Source organism: Vidua macroura, chromosome 4 (genome assembly GCF_024509145.1).
Source record: "Vidua macroura isolate BioBank_ID:100142 chromosome 4, ASM2450914v1, whole genome shotgun sequence".
NCBI lineage: Eukaryota > Metazoa > Chordata > Aves > Passeriformes > Viduidae > Vidua > Vidua macroura.
This window is the reverse complement of record NC_071574.1, coordinates 1,578,053-1,595,155: the sequence shown is the minus strand read 5'-3', so window position 1 is coordinate 1,595,155 and position 17,103 is coordinate 1,578,053. Positions and strand designations below refer to the sequence as shown.

The following is a 17,103-nucleotide window of genomic DNA, read 5'->3' as shown; positions in this document are numbered from 1 at the left end:
TGTGGCATGGCTTGCAGTTTTCTATTATCATTACAAAAATATTTACCACTCCTATGGTAAATCTGACTTCTATTTTTGCATAGGAAACTAAAGCACAAAAAGACAAGCTCATTGATGGCTATAAGCTTTTTAAACTATTTTTTGTTGACTTCATTAATTTTTATGTTAATAATATTAAGTAGTATGCTGACATAAATATGGACTGATCTGGAAGAACTGAAAGTGAGGGAAGCTAGACCATCCTAGGGATGCAGGGTAGGCAATGTAGGGCAATATGTGCATCAGAGGAATTCAGGCTACTATGGATCTGTTACACACACTGCTGACTCTGAGATGTAATTATGTGAGCCTAAAGGATTGCCAGGCATGTACGAACATGCACGTATGGCCAGGGATTCCCTTCTGTGCAGTGTCAGCTCATGGAAAGGCAAGGATTTCCTAACATCTTGACTGAGACAGCATATTGTATTTAGCTTTATAAGAACAGTTTGAAATATGTAAACCTTTCCAGCACTCACTAAAACCTTGGGGGCTTTACCATACACAGTATCTTGTACCAGCAGCAAAGCACAGCTGATTTGCATTCTTCACGGTTGTCTACCCCTACCACAAGTTTGTATAGGAAATTAAAGCTTTAATGCTACTTCTAACTTTGCATAGTTGTCCGTAGCCAAATTTAAACAACGTGCTGGTGTGGATAAATGCTAGCAGAACTGAAATAAAGAGAAATTACAAAGCTACCTCAAAAATTTGCTTCTTGAATTTGCATGGTCTTTTTTTTTGTGTTTTGTTCAATTCTTTATTGACAAGGACTGTGTTTTCTTTTGAATAACAGCAAAATTGTATGGTTTTTTTGATCTGTACCCAAATAACTCTGAAAAATCAAAAAGGGGGCCTGTGAGGGCCATCACAGCCTCCATTTAAAGGTATCGATAGCTATTAATGGCATCCAGCCCCATGTCATGCCTTGGGCAGTTCTGCCATCATTGGTGCACCTGCATTTCCTCATCACAGAGCACAGAGGCAAAAATGTGGTTCATGCTCTCAGAATGAATGTGTCCAAGGAAACAGAACACGTGAAACCTCCTTGTTGCCTTCCAGATAGACCATATACCTTCAAGTAACCATATTGGACTATTTTGCTTTAGACAGGAAGAAATAAATTAAGAGAAATGCAACCAAACACCTGGTAATGCAAAAGTTTAAGTCCTCTACACTTGCTAAGAGCATTTAACGAAAATGCACTGCAATATTTTGCATCTACTGTTGACCATAACTATAGTGAAGTAACCATTTTCCTGGTATTAGAGACCCTAAATAGATTAAGCCGTGCTTTTACTGTTATTTTAAATGCATTCTTGGTTCCATTTAAGTCCATGCGTCTCCATACAACTAGCATTTCACCTGTAGCTTCTGTATAACAATTATATTTGAAGTTTTAAATCTCCTGCTTTTTCCTCTTCCAGGTTGATATGACTTCAGAAAAAAGTAAGATTTTTTTTTTCTTGAGAATGTTATAATGCAATTTGTATGAGAGATGTAAAGAGTAAAGATCAGCATGAAAGAGAGCTAAGTTTTAACTGCTATTGCTAATAACATCAATATGCTAAAAACGTAATAAAAACCAATTTAATATCTCAGCAGCTATCCAATTCAATACAATTAACATGTAAATTAACAAGTAATACAGTTTAAAACCGTTCATCTAAGCCTTTACTTTCCTTTGACATCCCTAGTGAACCTGCTATTGCTATTTTGCTTGTATGAATGCACATCCCTCCATTTTTTTTTTGTTTTCTCCATTTGTTGGCGCACATTCTTGCTCATATTTGAGACAAATGACAGTATCACTTTTAATGAAAACCTAATGCGGACTCCAATCTATTTTGTTAATCTCATGGAATACAACCATGCCAAAAAGTGATACTGTCCAAGGGAATCAGCCCTTGTTTAACCCTCCCTCCCTTGCCCCACCCTTTACTGTGGTGAAATATGGCTGGAAATCTGAGCTGACAGCTTGGCACAGCACAAACACCCTCTGTACATGCACAATCAGGCCATGACCGTGAGAGACCATGGGCGGGGGGATTGCAAATGTCTCCTTTATGGGAGAGGCAAATCAAATGAATCTCTGCACACACTGAAGTGTCTCTAATGAGAGCTGCTTCCAAATGCAGCCATTTCTTGGATCTGTTCAGGAAAAGCATGACATCTGCCTTGTTTCCAGTTTGGAGTGTGACATCTCGCCTCGTCTGCAGTTCAAGTGCAGTGTCTCGCATTGTCCTCCTGCTGCTTCCTCACTGCCTCCTCTGCCAGGGCCCCAGAGAACCCCCAGTGAGTGTTCCTGCTCCAGCCACACACTGTCTGCATAGCACTTCCAATTTATTTCCCACTGGAGTTGCTTTGCTTCAGGCTGATTAACTCGATTGTTGGCCGGTGAAAGAGTCATACATTTGATATTTATGAAAGCACATATTACAAATTTACAAAATTACTGGCTGGCATTTCAGCATGCACCAGACAGTTCATTGTAAAGCAGCAGCACCAAAAGACCACATTTTCAGCACCACAATACCCTGCAGCAATTTGGCCCTCATTATTGTACAGCACAAATATTTAGCATTCGTTACACTCAGGAGAACAGCATAGCAAAATGGATCATTTTGACAAATAAAGACAGCTAATTATGTGTCGCTTAAGGTCTCTTTATTTGCATTAGTTCTTTGACTTTCACTGGGCTGCTGAAATGTGAAGTTCCATGTGACATGCTACCTTTAAAGGGAAAATGTCCATCTGTGATTCCTAAGCATTGTGTTCTGTTTGTAACTAGCTTCAGTTCTCCAGCGTTTTGTTCTGTTCAATATCCATTTTCTGTTAGTCCTCACTGAAATGAAATATTACCAGCAGGCAGTTATGGCATAATGGGAATTATCTGCAGCCACCTTCCTGTATATTGATTGCCAGATTAGACAAATATTTCACCACAGTATGTTTACAGTATTTTCATGTACCTTTAATTTATATGAATAATTTTTAGAGCTCTTGTTTTTAACCAAAGCTACATACCCAGCAGCATTTGCAACACCTTTGCTTTGCATGGAAATAACTTGCCTTACATGAATTGTACGTATGTGTCTAGTGTGACTGTCTGTGACTTTGGGTTGCCATACATTACATTTTTTAAAACTCTGAAATCACTTCTAAGTTGATTCACAGTTTTTTCTTATTATCTCTCCTTTTCTTCTCTGTCTTCTCTTTCCTCAGTCAGTTCATTAGTTGTCAAATGAGGATGTTCCAAGGAAAGGACCATGCCTCTTAAAACAAAAGCCTGTTTGTTTCATTGTGTAGGTGTGAAATCCCCTTAGATGAAATGCCGGTTTGCAGCTGATTCAGATCTCTACATATTTGATCATATTTTAGATTAATGCAGAATTACTTTTTGCTTTTTATTTTGGTCATTAAGAAAAACAAAACTGTTAACCCGATGTTATTCTGACAGTTTGCTAACACTGGCTTTCTCTTAGAGGAAATCGACTTTCAATCAGTTCTAATGCTTTCCCCCTTTTTTCTTGTTTTTCTTTTTATTTGAACATTGATCTGTAACATCTGAACAATCTTGAGATGCCTCTCTTTGTGTAACTTCACTGTGTTTCTTCTGGTTTTGATTTGAAATTTTGTTGTTGTTGTTTTGGGTTTTTTTAGTGGTGTCCTGGTTTGATTTGTTCCAGCTTTGATACTGTATGTGTGGTTGTGCTCTAGAGATAAAGTGAAGCAAGTTATTTCCTGCCATTTTCCTTTTCAGTTGGTTTTTTTTCCCATCCCCCGTTAGCTTTGCTTTGCTCTTGTACCCTCAGATCTTGTGGATCCACCATTCCCGGCCCATTTTGTTGACCTTCCTACCACTACAGCCAAAGACTGTCATTTTCAGTCCTGATTACATTTTCCAATCTCTATTTTTGATTTCCATTTTACTTTCAATGTTTTTCATTCGCATCAAAGATGACGAGACAGAATCTACAGAAACATCTGTCCTGAAAAGCCATCTGGTTAATGAAGTCCCTGTACTAGCCAGTCCAGACCTGTTGTCTGAAGTTTCTGAGATGAAACAAGATCTGATCAAAATGACTGCCATCCTGACAAGTGACCCTTCTGATAAATCAGGCTCCATTAAGGTGAAAGATCTTGAAAAGTCCACTGAAGAAGAGCCAGGAGAGCCTTTTGAAATAGTTGAAAGAGTGAAAGAGGACTTAGAAAAAGTAAATGAAATTCTGAGAGGCGGATCCTACACCAGAGAAGAACATCTTTTGCAGAAGTCCTTTTCCAGACAAGAACCCTTAGAAGAAGAATGGATCATTGTCAGTGATGAAGAAATTGAAGAGGCCAGGAGAAACGCTCCGTCAGAAGTCACAGAGCCGAGCCGCGTAGAAGTCAGGGTGGACAAAGGGACAACAAAAAAAGGGGAGCCAGACATGGCAGGAACGGTGGATGACCTCGCAGAGGATTTAAAAACACACGTTTCTCTTCATGAGGGACAGCCACAGGCCTTACAAGAGGAGGTAGTAGAACAGAAATTCAAACCTGTAGTAGTAAGCAGGGATTCTGAAAAAAAAGGAAAAGAATCTCCAAAAACTGGGAAACCAAGCTCGCAGGAGCAACAGAAGGCAGCCTCAGAAGTTAAAAAGCCCCTTAGGGCAAAACTACGAGAAAAGCCAAAGCCAAAGGAAGGCAAGGTGCACAGCAGCGGAGAGAAACTGAGACTGCCTAAGCTCACTGCAGACGAGGCGCCGGCTGGGGAGCCTGGCCTAAAGGTGACAGGTGCTCCAGAGCCTAAAGCTGTGTCCCCTGTTATCGAGGAAACTCCCATTGGCTCAATAAAAGATAAAGTGAAAGCTCTTCAGAAACGAGTGGAAGATGAGCAAAAAGTACGGTCAAAACTGCCTGTCAGAGTTCAGGCAAAAGAAGGTCCTGCCGAAAAGGCTCCTAAAAAACCAGTGCAAATCAAAAAGCCTGTAGCACACAAAGCCCAGCCACCCGTCTCACCTTCTTCTAAGACAGAGAGACTCGAAGAGACCATGTCTGTTCGGGAACTAATGAAAGCCTTCCAGTCAGGGCAAGACCCGTCCAAGAATATTTCCGGACTCTTTGAACACAAATCTGTCAAGCAGAAGCAACAGGCCCCTGAGAAGGAAACTCCCCGCAAGAAAACAATTCCTTTGCAGAGTGAAGCAAAGCGAGCGTCAAACCTCAAGACGGACAAACAGAAGGACAAACCAAGCACGGTGTCAAAAGCAGAGAAAGAGCCACAATCAAAGAAAGGAAAAACTCAGATTTCCACCATCGAAACTGCCAAAAAAGCTAGTGGCAAAGACCAAGTAAAAGAGCAGAGCAGCAAAAAGCCAGTCCAGCCTCTCCCTCCGGTAATGGTTGCAGAAAGTGCCAAAGAAACGGCAGCTGGGAAGGGCAGGACTTCTGATGATCAGGGAGATCTTGACTTCCAGATCAGCCCTGACAGGAAAACCTCAACAGACTTTTCTGATGTCATTAAAGAAGAACTGGAGGATAATGACAAATACCAACAGTTCCGACACCTCTCAGTGACAGAGGAGGGAGAGGTTAACTTGGAGCAAGTACTGACCAGTCCTTTTGGTGCTGCTTTTCCCACAGAGTATGGGAAAGACGGATTCCTTCCTGCTCTTTCTCTGCAAAGTGCTGCTCTTGATGGAAGCTCAGAGAGCCTTAAACACGAAGGCGTGGCTGACTCTCCAGGCAGCCTGCTTGATGGAACCCCTCAGATCAGCTCGGAGGAAAGTTACAAGCACGAGGGTCTGGCAGAGACTCCCGAAACCAGCCCAGAAAGCCTTTCATTCTCACCAAAGAAAACTGATGGGCAAATTGAAGACGCTAAAGGAGAGCCTCAAGTACACACAACAGCAGAAACACGTTCTACGAAGGAACTCTCCTCAAAGGAAGATGAAAAAGGTATTACTGAGAGGCAGCTAGATGCTGTTACTGAGACTAGTGAGTCTCATTCTGACCATTTATCAGAAGAGCACGTACCTCCAGCCTCTGAAGAAGAGGCTGATAAACTTAAAGAAAGTAGCTCAGCTTCCATTGTGAAAGATATTAGCAGGGATAAAGAATCCAGAACCACTGCACATTTCACTAAGTCTTCTGAAACACATGACACTGCTTTAGAGAAAGAAAAAGATGTAGCCTGTGAACGACGTTTTACAGTTAGAAGTCCCCAGAAATTGGAACTTTCACTTGCTAGCCATGATAGTGAAGGCTTTAGCCCAGTTGCAGATGACTCTTTGACTATAAGTCATAAAGACTCCCTGGAAGCAAGCCCAGTGCTAGAAGATAACTCATCACACAAAACACCCGACTCTTTGGAGCCCAGTCCTATGAAAGAGTCCCCCTGCCGCGATTCCCTTGAAAGCAGCCCCGTAGAACCAACAGTGAAGGCTTGTATTTTGGGGCAGGGCCCTCTTCCGTCTGTTCATAGCAAAGCAGAAGCCTGCCCAGAGCTGGCATCGGTGCGTTCCAGGATTCTCCGTGACCCTGAGGGAAGTGCCGATGATGACAGTCTAGAGCAAACATCCCTCATGGAGAGTTCGGGGAAAAGCCCCGTTTCCCCCGAAACTCCTAGTTCGGAAGAAATTAGCTATGAAATCACACCTAAAATGACAGACATACCAAAGTCAGCCACCATCCCCGAAGTCAATGAAGAACCGGAGGACGATTCAGAAAGTGAACCAAAGAAGAGATTCACCCCTGAAGAAGAGATGTTTAAAATGGTGACCAAAATCAAAATGTTTGATGAATTGGAACAAGAAGCAAAACAGAAGAGAGATTATAAAAGGAGTTGTAAGCAAGACGAATCTTCTGTGGTTGCCAGTTCAGAAGCCTCGCGGGAGGCTGAAGAAGCAGAGCCGACTGCTGTAGTAGAAAAAGGCATACCCACGGTGGTGACACCTGCTGCTGAATCTAGAAAGAGTTCTTCCTCTTCCGAAAGCGAGCCAGAATTGACTCGGCTCAAAAAAGAAGCCGACTCAGGCCTCTTAATGGAGCCTGTGATCCGAGTGCAGCCACCCTCACCATTACCATCTAGTATTGACTCCAGCTCTAGCCCTGATGAAGCAGGTTTCCAACCCATTGATTCCCAGCCATGCTCTGTCAGGATAGGTGAGGTTAAAGCACAAGGCAAAAGTGACAAAGAGGAGCTGCTTATTCTTGGGCACAGCTGTAAGCCTTCCATGGACACTTGTCCTTCCGATGGTTGTGCGTCAGCAGAAAATGCGGAATCCAGGTGTTGTGATGGTACAGGTGACTGTGAGATGGTCAGTCCCAACGCCTCGGTCACACGATCTGGGTGTACTCCCTGTCACTCTGTGGGTGGCAGTTCTCAGAAAGAGGTTCACGCTGAGTCTTCCCTAACAATGGGGCAGTGCAATGCTATCGAAAAAGGTGTCAAACCCGCGGCCCTGTTACCACACAGCGATGTCATTTCTACAGGAGCTGTGTCAGAAGAGGCACATGGTCGTTCTCGTGGACACAATACCACTGAGTACTCTGTCCCACGGGATGGCAAACTGGCTGAAGGTGACACCACTGACCATTCTGCTTTGGCAAGGGATTTGGGAAAAGCAGATACGGGTTGTGAGACATCTCACAGGGCTGCTCGTGCTGAGGAGCCCTTACCAGAGTATTCATCCCTCACCACTGACACAGGAGAACTCAACAGCCGAGCAGCAGATGCTGATGATGGTAGTGCTCCGTATATAGTGAGCCCTTACGAAAATGTGTCTTCTGGACATTTCTTCATTGACTCTGAAAGTGAGGTAGGATCTGGTAGAAGTTTGTTATCTGGGGAAACCTATTCTATTGCAGAAGGGAAAGATCAGACTGGTGAAGCTCTGCTTAGCAGAGACATGGGCAGTGAATATCGCTCTTCAGAGGAAGTGTACATGGAAATAGAGCCCAAACCAGAGGATGGATTTCAGACAACATCACAAGGGTCACCGACCTCAGATTCAACAAAATTATCTGAATCTGCCCTTGAGGATATAAGAGATGAAACAGAGAAATTGGTGAGTCAGGTTGTCATCACTAGAACTGATGTGGATTCTGACATGTGGAGTGAAATACGTGAAGACGATGAAGCTTTTGAAGCTCGGGTGAAAGAAGAGGAACAAAAGATATTTGGCTTGATGGTAGACAGGCGATCCCAAGGCACAACCCCTGACACAACACCGGCCAGGACACCCACTGAAGAAGGGACGCCACTCAGTGAACAAAATCCTTTTCTTTTTCAGGAAGGCAAGTTGTTTGAGATGACTAGAAGTGGAGCCATTGACATGACCAAAAGGAACTACCCAGATGAAAGCTTTCACTTCTTCCAGGTAGGGCAGGAGCCTCAGGACGAAGTTTCTTTATGTGAAGAAGTGAAAGAAGTAGCAGAGGCGGAATCTTCAAAGGTGAAGGGGTCAGTGGATCCATTTGCACCTTCAGAGTCAGAGGAGTCAGATATACAAGAACAAGATGCACTGAAATATTCACCCCCATCACCTGAGTCTAGTGATAGATCTGAAGAAATGATGGGTGAAGGTGCCAGCACAGGCACTGCAAAAGCAGATCTTAAATCCAGAATTCCAATTAAAATGGGTATTTCAGCTTCTTCAAAATCACCAAAGAAAGAAGTTGCTGCCTCTGAAGCTGAGCCCCTCTCCAGAATGGAGACCGACATGGTTGATAGCAGTCAGGTGCCTTGCCCCATCTCTCCCGAGCAGTGTGCGGTAGAAGATGAATTAGATTTTTCCAAAGTCACTCGATTGGTTAGTTCTGAACAGGGTGAGGAGTCCCCAGACTCTTCCCCAGAGGAACAGAGATCTGTGATTGAAATCCCCACTGCTCTAATGGAGACTGTGCCTTCCTGTGAAAGCAAATCCAAAATCCCTGTAAGAACAGCTGCTGCCGCATCACAATCCTCACAACAATCGGAAAATGAGAGCCTTTCCCCAGATGACTTCCTGGACAGTTTGCAATGTGAAGGAAAAGATGACCAAGCAAAACCAAAGTCTAAAATTCCCGTGAAAGCCGCTTTCCAAAAAGCTGAACCACAACACTCATACGCAGACATGTCCATCCACAAGCCAGAGTCAGTCAAAGCGCTCGACGTGACGAGCGCAGTCCCTGCGAAACCAGACAGCCGCAGTAAATCGGAATCTGACGCCAGTAGTCCTGTGGACTCAAAGACCAAACGTTCCATCAAAGCTAGGAGTTATGCTGAGGCAGAGGCAGAGGCCAGGGAGAGGGAGAGTGAGATGAAGTTTGAGCTAGACTCAGATGAGGCAACAACCTCAAGATCAAAGGTATTTTCTTCACGGTTGCCAGTTAAAAGCAGAAGCGCTACAGGCTCCCGCAGTGCTTTTAGTCCCACAAAAGAAAGTAAGGACCATTTTTTTGATCTTTACAAAAACTCCATAGAGTTTTTCGAAGAAATTAGTGACGAAGCTTCTAAATTAGTGGAAAGACTCACACAGTCAGAGAGAGAACAAGAATTAGTTTCAGATGATGAAAGTAGTAGTGCCCTAGAAGTTTCAGTTATTGAAAATGTGCCATCCAGTGATACTCAGCAGTCAGTTCCTGAAGACATCTTTGACATCAGACCCATTTGGGATGAGTCTGTAGAGACTCAGATTGAACGTATCCCTGACGAAAATGTCCATGACCGTACTGAAGGTATTTGCCAACGACTGGGATTCCCTGTGCGACGCATGTCATGAATTAAACTCTTTTGTTCTTTGTTTTCTTTGGTGTGTGTGTGCGTGCGTTTGTGCACAGGTGTAATGCGTGTGGCATTTTCTTTTCAGCTTTTGGTGGTTAGTTGTGCTTTTTTTTCCCTTGTGAGCTGTATTTAGTTTTTTTGTCTTGTGTCTGTGTTCTTGTCTGTGAAACTATCTCAAGATTGCAAACCATAAATGCTTATGGGAAGTGTTACCTTAATAAGCAAAAACACTTCTAGAGATATGTATGGTTTTGTCATTAAACTGATTGCTTAGGTCATGCACGTTTTGGCTTTTGACTTTCCCTGGCCCTATTACTGCTATTAACTTCTACTAATAATGAAATGCTTGGCCATCAATTGAAAGCGAGACAGGCAAATTTACAGACTTTTGAGTTGGTACACAATGAGATCTGCAGGAGTTTTAAATAATGAACCTTTTATGTTCCTTTTTTTTTGACAGTCTCTGAAGAAAACTCTGAGTCACCAGTAACGCTTTTAGTACATGTTTTCTGGTGCTTGGTTTTCCTCTCACCTACTTGTATGTTAGTACTGAGTAGCCCTAATGGAAATCAGGAGCCGGAATGACACGTGCATATCACGAACCCTAAGCAATTTCCTGATTCAGAGGTGTCGCAATTCACGTGTGCATTCAAGGAAAATCAAAACTCAAATTCCACCATCCTCAAATTAGCTCTGGGGATGGGAGGAGCTGTCAGTCTCACCATTAGTGATGTGAATGAGGACTGACAAATGACCATCTGATTTTTCCTTGCCTTTATTGTTGGTATTTTGTCTCACTCCCCATCCAAAGGGGACACTAAAATTAACAGTATTTCAAATGCAAACCATAATCTGACACGCTGTATGGACTATTTGAACAAAACTTGCCTTACAGCACAAAGAACATGATCAGAAGCACTGATCCCGATGAATTCTTCAACCCTGGCATTTACTAAGGAGGCTGGAAAACTATGGCTCTTGACTTAGTCAAAGTCTTCAACTTTACTGAACTTTACAATGAAGTTTTAGAGCAAAATGCCCGGCCAAAATAGACATAGTAGGTGCTTCAGTCCTAGATTAGGTTTTCACATGAACATCTGATTTCCAAATAGAAAAACTAGATAGTCCTGTGCTTTTTGAAAAAACAAGCTTTTTGGTTTCATTTTGAACCTAGGGATTTACAAGCCTCACTTGAGTTGCGCAGCCTGTCCACATTTAGATACAGCAGCTAGGAAAAACCAGTGCTTTCCCTTCTTGGGCTCTCTCTCCTATGGAAATGGTTTTTAACTTGCAAAAGGCAACTTCCAGCTCTCTTTGACCTTTAGATCAACAGGATGATCAGGAAAGGACAGAGGAAAGACTGGCCCACATAGCGGATCATCTTGGATTCAGCTGGACAGGTAAAGTGCACATTTTCTGCTCCAGAGAGAAAGGAGGGGAATGGTCCACACTCCTCTCATGTTTATTTTGGATGATTTTCTGATTATCTACAGATGTTTCAGAAAAATATTTCAGAAGCTTATTTTGTTTGGGATACCAAGAGTCCTAAATGGGTTAACAAAGGAACCTGCTTTAAGCAATCACTTTAATATGGTGGATTTAATAGACTTGAAGCAGCAAACGGTAGTGGGGACAAGTGAAAGTAACATGGAACGAGATGGAAATGTTTTCTCAGGTTTTGGGGTTAAACTAGAATTCACAGACAGTTACTTTTCTTGAATGAAATTAGACCAGGGGATTAGTAGTAGTAATAGCAGACCTCTTTACAGATATGGATTTCTTTTTCAGAGCTAGCAAGAGAACTGGACTTCACAGAGGAGCAAATTCACCAGATCCGAATTGAAAATCCCAATTCTCTTCAAGACCAGAGCCACGCACTCCTCAAATACTGGCTTGAAAGGGATGGGAAACATGCAACAGGTTTGTCTCCAGTTATTGTGTGTAACTGTCCCCAGTCTGCTAGCTGAGGTGACAGGTGTGTTGTAATCACAAAGAAAATTTGGGGAAAATTTAGGCTACAGAAAGGACGATCATGGATTTTACTCAATTGTTGTTATTGCTTCTAGTCTTGTCTGTATAGCACAGCAACTCAACAAATTTGTTAAAAGGAAAAAAACAGAGTGCTAGTTTTTATAGGCAGCTGTTTGGTTCTTTTTAGATTTTACATGGCACTGCTTCTAAATGTATCTATAATTTATTTATGACATCAGTCAGTCTCCTATATATACCCTTCCTATGGAGAAGGGAGGGAGTGTGCTTGATTCTTAACTGAGCTGCACAATGTCCTTCCAATGGCACAGATACCAATCTGACCCAATGTCTCACGAAAATCAACCGCATGGACATCGTTCACCTGATGGAGACCAGCGGCATAGACCCCGTGCAGGGCCATGGCACGCGCACGTACGCGGACACGGAGCAGTCCTTGGCATTGGACCACAGTGAAGGTAAGTGTCTTCTGACCCAAACTGCCTAGGCTGCCTCTCCAAGCATCACTCTGCTCTCAAGTGTCAGCTGTCAGCTCTCATGACAGAGCGCTGGAATCCCATTTTGAAAGCATGGACAATGTGGATGGATGCAAGCATGGCATCACAAGGGTCACATTTCACCAGGTAGAAGACCTGAGCTTTAGCTGATTCTTCAGAAGCAAACACTGTGGCCAGCAATATTTGCCCAGTTTACCTTGGAGTTTGGTTTCTTTGCTTATACAAGTGCTTTCATGAAAGTTCAGAAGGTTGTATTAGAATTTGACCAAGATATAAAAAAGGGAAACTACTCCATGCTTTGACAGAAAACCCCTTTGGATTTGAGTATCCAGGATATTGCAATTCTGTTGGGATGTTACTGCATTTCTTCAGTTTGAAAGTTCAGTGGATTAGATCCAGTGGTTGCAAACTGAAGAAACACCTCCAAATTATTTGGCATAAAATCCTCTTTTCCAGAAGTGACATTTTTGGGTGCCTAACTCAATATTGAAGCATATTAGACAGCTGCAAAGGTCCCAGTCTTGAAGTGGATGTAGGAATAAGAAGGCTGTTGGTTACAATTAGCATTCTCATATCATAGCCAAATAGTTTTAGATTGTTAACTACTCTGTCTAGGTCAAATTCAGTACAAGCTTTTCTGTTTCCCCCCCAATTTGTTCTTCAGAGTTCACTAGATTTCCAGTGACTGTGGCACATAAATGAGCTACTTCTTGCACCTAGCCCTCTATGAAGTGTTTTCATCTTTTTTTATACAGTTAATTTTTCCAGAAGCAGATAAATAACGAATATGGGGGGCAAAAATCACTAAAATATATCCTAATCAGCTAGAAAAAAAATCTGTTGTGAATCTTCTTCTATACTTGGAGGGTTTAAAGCATAATTACTTGAGGTAAATTTCTGAGTAAATGTTATTTTGCCTGTTACTGTCCAAATCTAGCCATAGTAGTGGCAGTCTGGCATGCCTTGGGCTACTCCTGGAGGCCAGGTGCCCTCCCACTCAAGGTGTTCAAGAACTTCCAGTCATGTGTTGCACCCGGGGATTTTCAATGTGCATAGAGCACGGGAAGGACTTGTGCATTCTGGTCAGACTTGTAAGGATATATCTCATCTCTCTGTCTTGGCAAGGGTTTTCAGCACTGCAAGAGGAAGTGTACAGCTCGAGACACAAGCAAGAACAGCAGAGACTATCTAAGGACGGCGAGCCAACCGAGCACCCCCCTCTGGTCTCCGAGGAAGACGTGTCTGTCAGTTATTCCCCGTTCCAGGACAGTACTCCCAGGAGCGAGGCAGAAGTGTCCATGGCTGAGCTTCTGAGGCAAGCACACAAGGAACAAGTAGAAGCTGAATTCTCAGGGAAACCCCAAGATGTGCCAGGGAAACCATCTGCTTCACAACAGGAATATTTGTAAGTGCCAAAAGTACAGGATGAAGCCATATGGAGCAGGTTCTCTTTTCTCTGTGTACTAAGAGGATTTTACAGCTGCCTTTGAAACTTATGAATGCACTAGAATTTTCCTCCAGTTGTGGTTTTCACTTTTTAATCCATGTGGAGGAAGCCTTAAGGCTGAGGAGAGAAAGTCAATCTGTCCCTGTGAGCACAAAGCAATAACTGTGTCTAGTACATAGGAAAGAAAAGAGAGTTAATAGAGAAGTGAAGGGGGTTTTATGTTCAGTCCTCATGTCTTGGATGACAAGTGATGACATATTAATGAAAGTAATCCAAAAGGACCTCTTCTTCAGATTTAAGATGGCTTTTTCAATGGAGGCAATTTTTTTTTTTTTCAATTTAACCATTACTTACAAAACTCATAACTACCTATTAAGAACTGGGTTTTTAAAAGTCTATTTCAGATGGCCAAAGGAACAGAAACGAGGTGTTACAGAGGCAAGACACAAGCACTTACAGGAATAACACATGATAGAGTACACATAGAGGACCTGTGCAGAAAATACTTGAATTCTGAGGTGGGACTGTCAGTGGTGTGGGTGTCATTTGGAATGGAATTTGAAATAGATCATGTTTATTTCTCCACAGCTTTCCTGATTATGTGCCCATGCTGAGACCTCTCTGCAGGGTAGAGTCAGGTATTAATAAGCCAGCAAAATACCAAGAATCCCTATCCAAAGAAGTTATTTTCCTGGAGGTGATTAGCTTTGATGTGGAGATGCAGCTCCCAGCACTCAAAGGGCAGCTGAGCCCAGTAAATGGACTTGGGGGGATTCTTTTGCTGGGAGAGAGTGTGGGAGACGGGAAATACCATCTGGGAAAGCTTCTGTTGCTGTGTTAGGCAAAAATACTAATGCTCCCTAAGGATTTCCATCAGGAAATGAATTTCTTTGAGGAACGGAGAATACTTGTGAGACAATAGTGCTGACACTACATGAGAGTAATGATGACAAGGGAATTTCACTACACTGCAGGTCTAATTTGAACTAGGTGGAAAAATCCAGCTAGATTTAAATAGGAACATAGAAGGAACATGCTCCAAGAGGAAATATACAACAATATTGAATGTAAATTTGCTGGAATTAGATGCATTTCCTTTATATATGTGTTACATAGTAACATATATAATAATAGGTTTAACTAACTTGGGGATTAATCAGCAATTAATCATGAATCAGGGTTCAACAAAAAAGATACCATTACAAACAAAACCTGAACCTCCACTAAATTTCTGTTTGCTAAAGCTCCAGAATTCTACATGAAAGTTGGTTTTCCCACTTTGTAGCTGCACAGCTTGTGCTCAGTGTTGTAGGTGCCTCACATCCTTCTCTAGCAATCCAGGCTCTCCCACTAAAAAAAATAAATGGTAGTATGTAGAGATGTGATGGCACAAGTGAAAGCAAACTCTCTGAAATACTTTACAAATACAAGATTTTGCAGAATTGCACGGAAGGGTTGGATATCCATTTGGAGATTTGCTCAGGAAGATGGGTGGCATTTCCAGACAGACTACTCTGTAGTTCCTGTCAAGGGGTATCAGTTATTTCTAGACTTTGCCAAACAGACAACGTAACAATAACGAGTTAGTGCCTAATGTTCCATTGCTGGAAATTGGGAAGCACTGCACGTGGTAACTCACTTGGACCTGTAATTCACAGCGTCACGACTCCAGGAACAGAGCAGTCCGTGGGAGCTGGAAAATCTGCGCACTCAAGCACGGCAAAGGGAGAGGCGCAGACAGCGCACCCGCAGCCTCCGTCCCCTGTGCAGAGAGGGGACTCCCCCATCATCCAAGAGCCTGAGGACCCCCAGCTCCACCGGGAAAGCCTCTCTCCAAGGAGATCTAGTCTTGTGATAGTGGAGTCCACTGAGGAGCAGATGGAAAAGTCTGGAAGGGGCTTTGAAGAGGAATCTTTAGAAAAGGTAAATCAACAACTTTGCCTCAATGTAATTGACCCAATAAACCAATTTTTATGACTCTCTCATTCCTTAAGATAGGAATATTTGTAATTAATTTGCATCTGGCACTGAGTTTTTCTTCCTTCCCTCTGTGGTTTAAAAGGTCAGCTAAAGGCTTTTCTCTTGAGGTTTTCAAAGTTGAAGCAAACCCCAGATGCCAAAGTCTAGGCTGGTAATTCTGATTCTGCTCTACCCTTCTTTGTCCTTTGGCCTGTGACAGTTACATCTCTGCCTGAGAGAGAGAGTGTCAGTAACGGGGCACAAACAAACTGAAACAGATTTAATGCAGACAAAGTAATAACAGTAAAACTCATAAAAAAAGGCAAGGCTAGCCCAGAGCAGCATGAGAAATGGAGTGAAAGGTCTCTCAAGTCAGTGAGATGGAAAAGAGACAGCAGCTGTGCATTGCAGAGTACCAAGGATGTACTGAAAGAATGGTGTTTATGTAGCACACAGGCAGTAAAGAGATACAGTGACAGGAGAGTGAAGAGGATATCAAAAACTGTACAGGGTAGGTCTTGGGTTGTGTGAGACAAGGGACTTCATGGCAGGAGAGAGGGGAAGACATCCACCAGCAAGGAAAGAGAGCAACCATATGGCTTTCAGTAGAGAATTAAAGTTTCCTGGCAGATGAAAGTTTAAGAATAAACAGCTTGCTTTGTCTGTTCTAAGTTGAAGAAAAGGAGAAGGCATCCTTGTGCAGGAAATTAGCTTTATAAGTCAAGTTAGAGCAGAGAAGGTGCAGCTGTACTGAGGCAGAAATAGTTTCACCTTTGTGTTAATTGGAAACAAGGCCTTCTCTTTGCTACTATGTGGCCAAAGGTATCACCTCTAGAATGAATGCTTTCAGAGCTCTGCCTCTGGGATCTCAGGGAAAGGCAGAATTTAAAATGTATCAGATGATTGAAAGGGTATCTACAGCAGGGCCCAGTACAAGTGCTGCTGGAGGACAGCTGCCCCTGAAATATTGTACTGCTTTTTCCCTCTGATTCTTTTACTGAAGTGAAACAACAACAGCAGCTGGTACCACCATCCCCCCCTTATTTATTTCCCCTTTTATGATTTTATACTACAGCTGTTTCCCAAGTGATTCTTATCAGCCTCTCTTTGCCTTATGAGGTGTTTGTTTAAACTTTTAATTCTTCCTTATGCAGGATAGACAAGTTCAGCACTTGTTACTAATTTTTCCTAATCTTCCTGATCAGGAAAGCTACACTTCATGATCAGCTGCTTCTGATCTTTCTGATCAGCTACTGCTACACTGTCCTCTTGTCAAAACTGTTCAGTCCTACTGAAGAGTTCTGCACTCTGTACTATCCGTGTGGAGGATTAAAAGGCTTTTGTATATTTTTCTGTGTAATTAACCCAGAAAGCATATGTAAAATGTAGGAATTGCAGAGCTGGGGTAGGAAGACAGAAGCTGT

General features: G+C 42.6%; 2 protein-coding genes across 32 annotated transcripts in view; one reads left to right on the top strand and one right to left on the bottom strand.

Annotated features, from left to right (window-relative positions):
- Positions 1 to 17,103, top strand: part of ANK2 (ankyrin 2) — a 260,831-nt gene that overhangs the window by 230,151 nt on the left and 13,577 nt on the right. For 13 of the 29 annotated variants that reach the window (XM_053975108.1, XM_053975106.1, XM_053975102.1 and 10 more), the window contains 6 exons: positions 1,467 to 1,488; positions 11,113 to 11,187; positions 11,576 to 11,707; positions 12,088 to 12,234; positions 13,399 to 13,678; positions 15,379 to 15,643. In XM_053975108.1, coding sequence (XP_053831083.1) covers positions 1,467 to 1,488; positions 11,113 to 11,187; positions 11,576 to 11,707; positions 12,088 to 12,234; positions 13,399 to 13,678; positions 15,379 to 15,643 — 921 coding nt within the window. Of the gene's footprint in view, positions 1 to 1,466; positions 1,489 to 3,999; positions 9,742 to 11,112; positions 11,188 to 11,575; positions 11,708 to 12,087; positions 12,235 to 13,398; positions 13,679 to 15,378; positions 15,644 to 17,103 lie in introns of all 29 variants that reach the window. The other 16 variants (XM_053975110.1, XM_053975085.1, XM_053975087.1 and 13 more) reach the window with 2 other exon arrangements.
- Positions 2,805 to 17,103, bottom strand: part of CAMK2D (calcium/calmodulin dependent protein kinase II delta) — a 201,776-nt gene continuing 187,477 nt past the window's right edge. For all 3 annotated transcript variants that reach the window (XM_053975118.1, XM_053975120.1, XM_053975117.1), the window contains one exon: positions 2,805 to 2,884. The gene's annotated coding sequence lies outside the window, so the exon portion shown is untranslated. The remainder of the gene's footprint in view (positions 2,885 to 17,103) is intronic.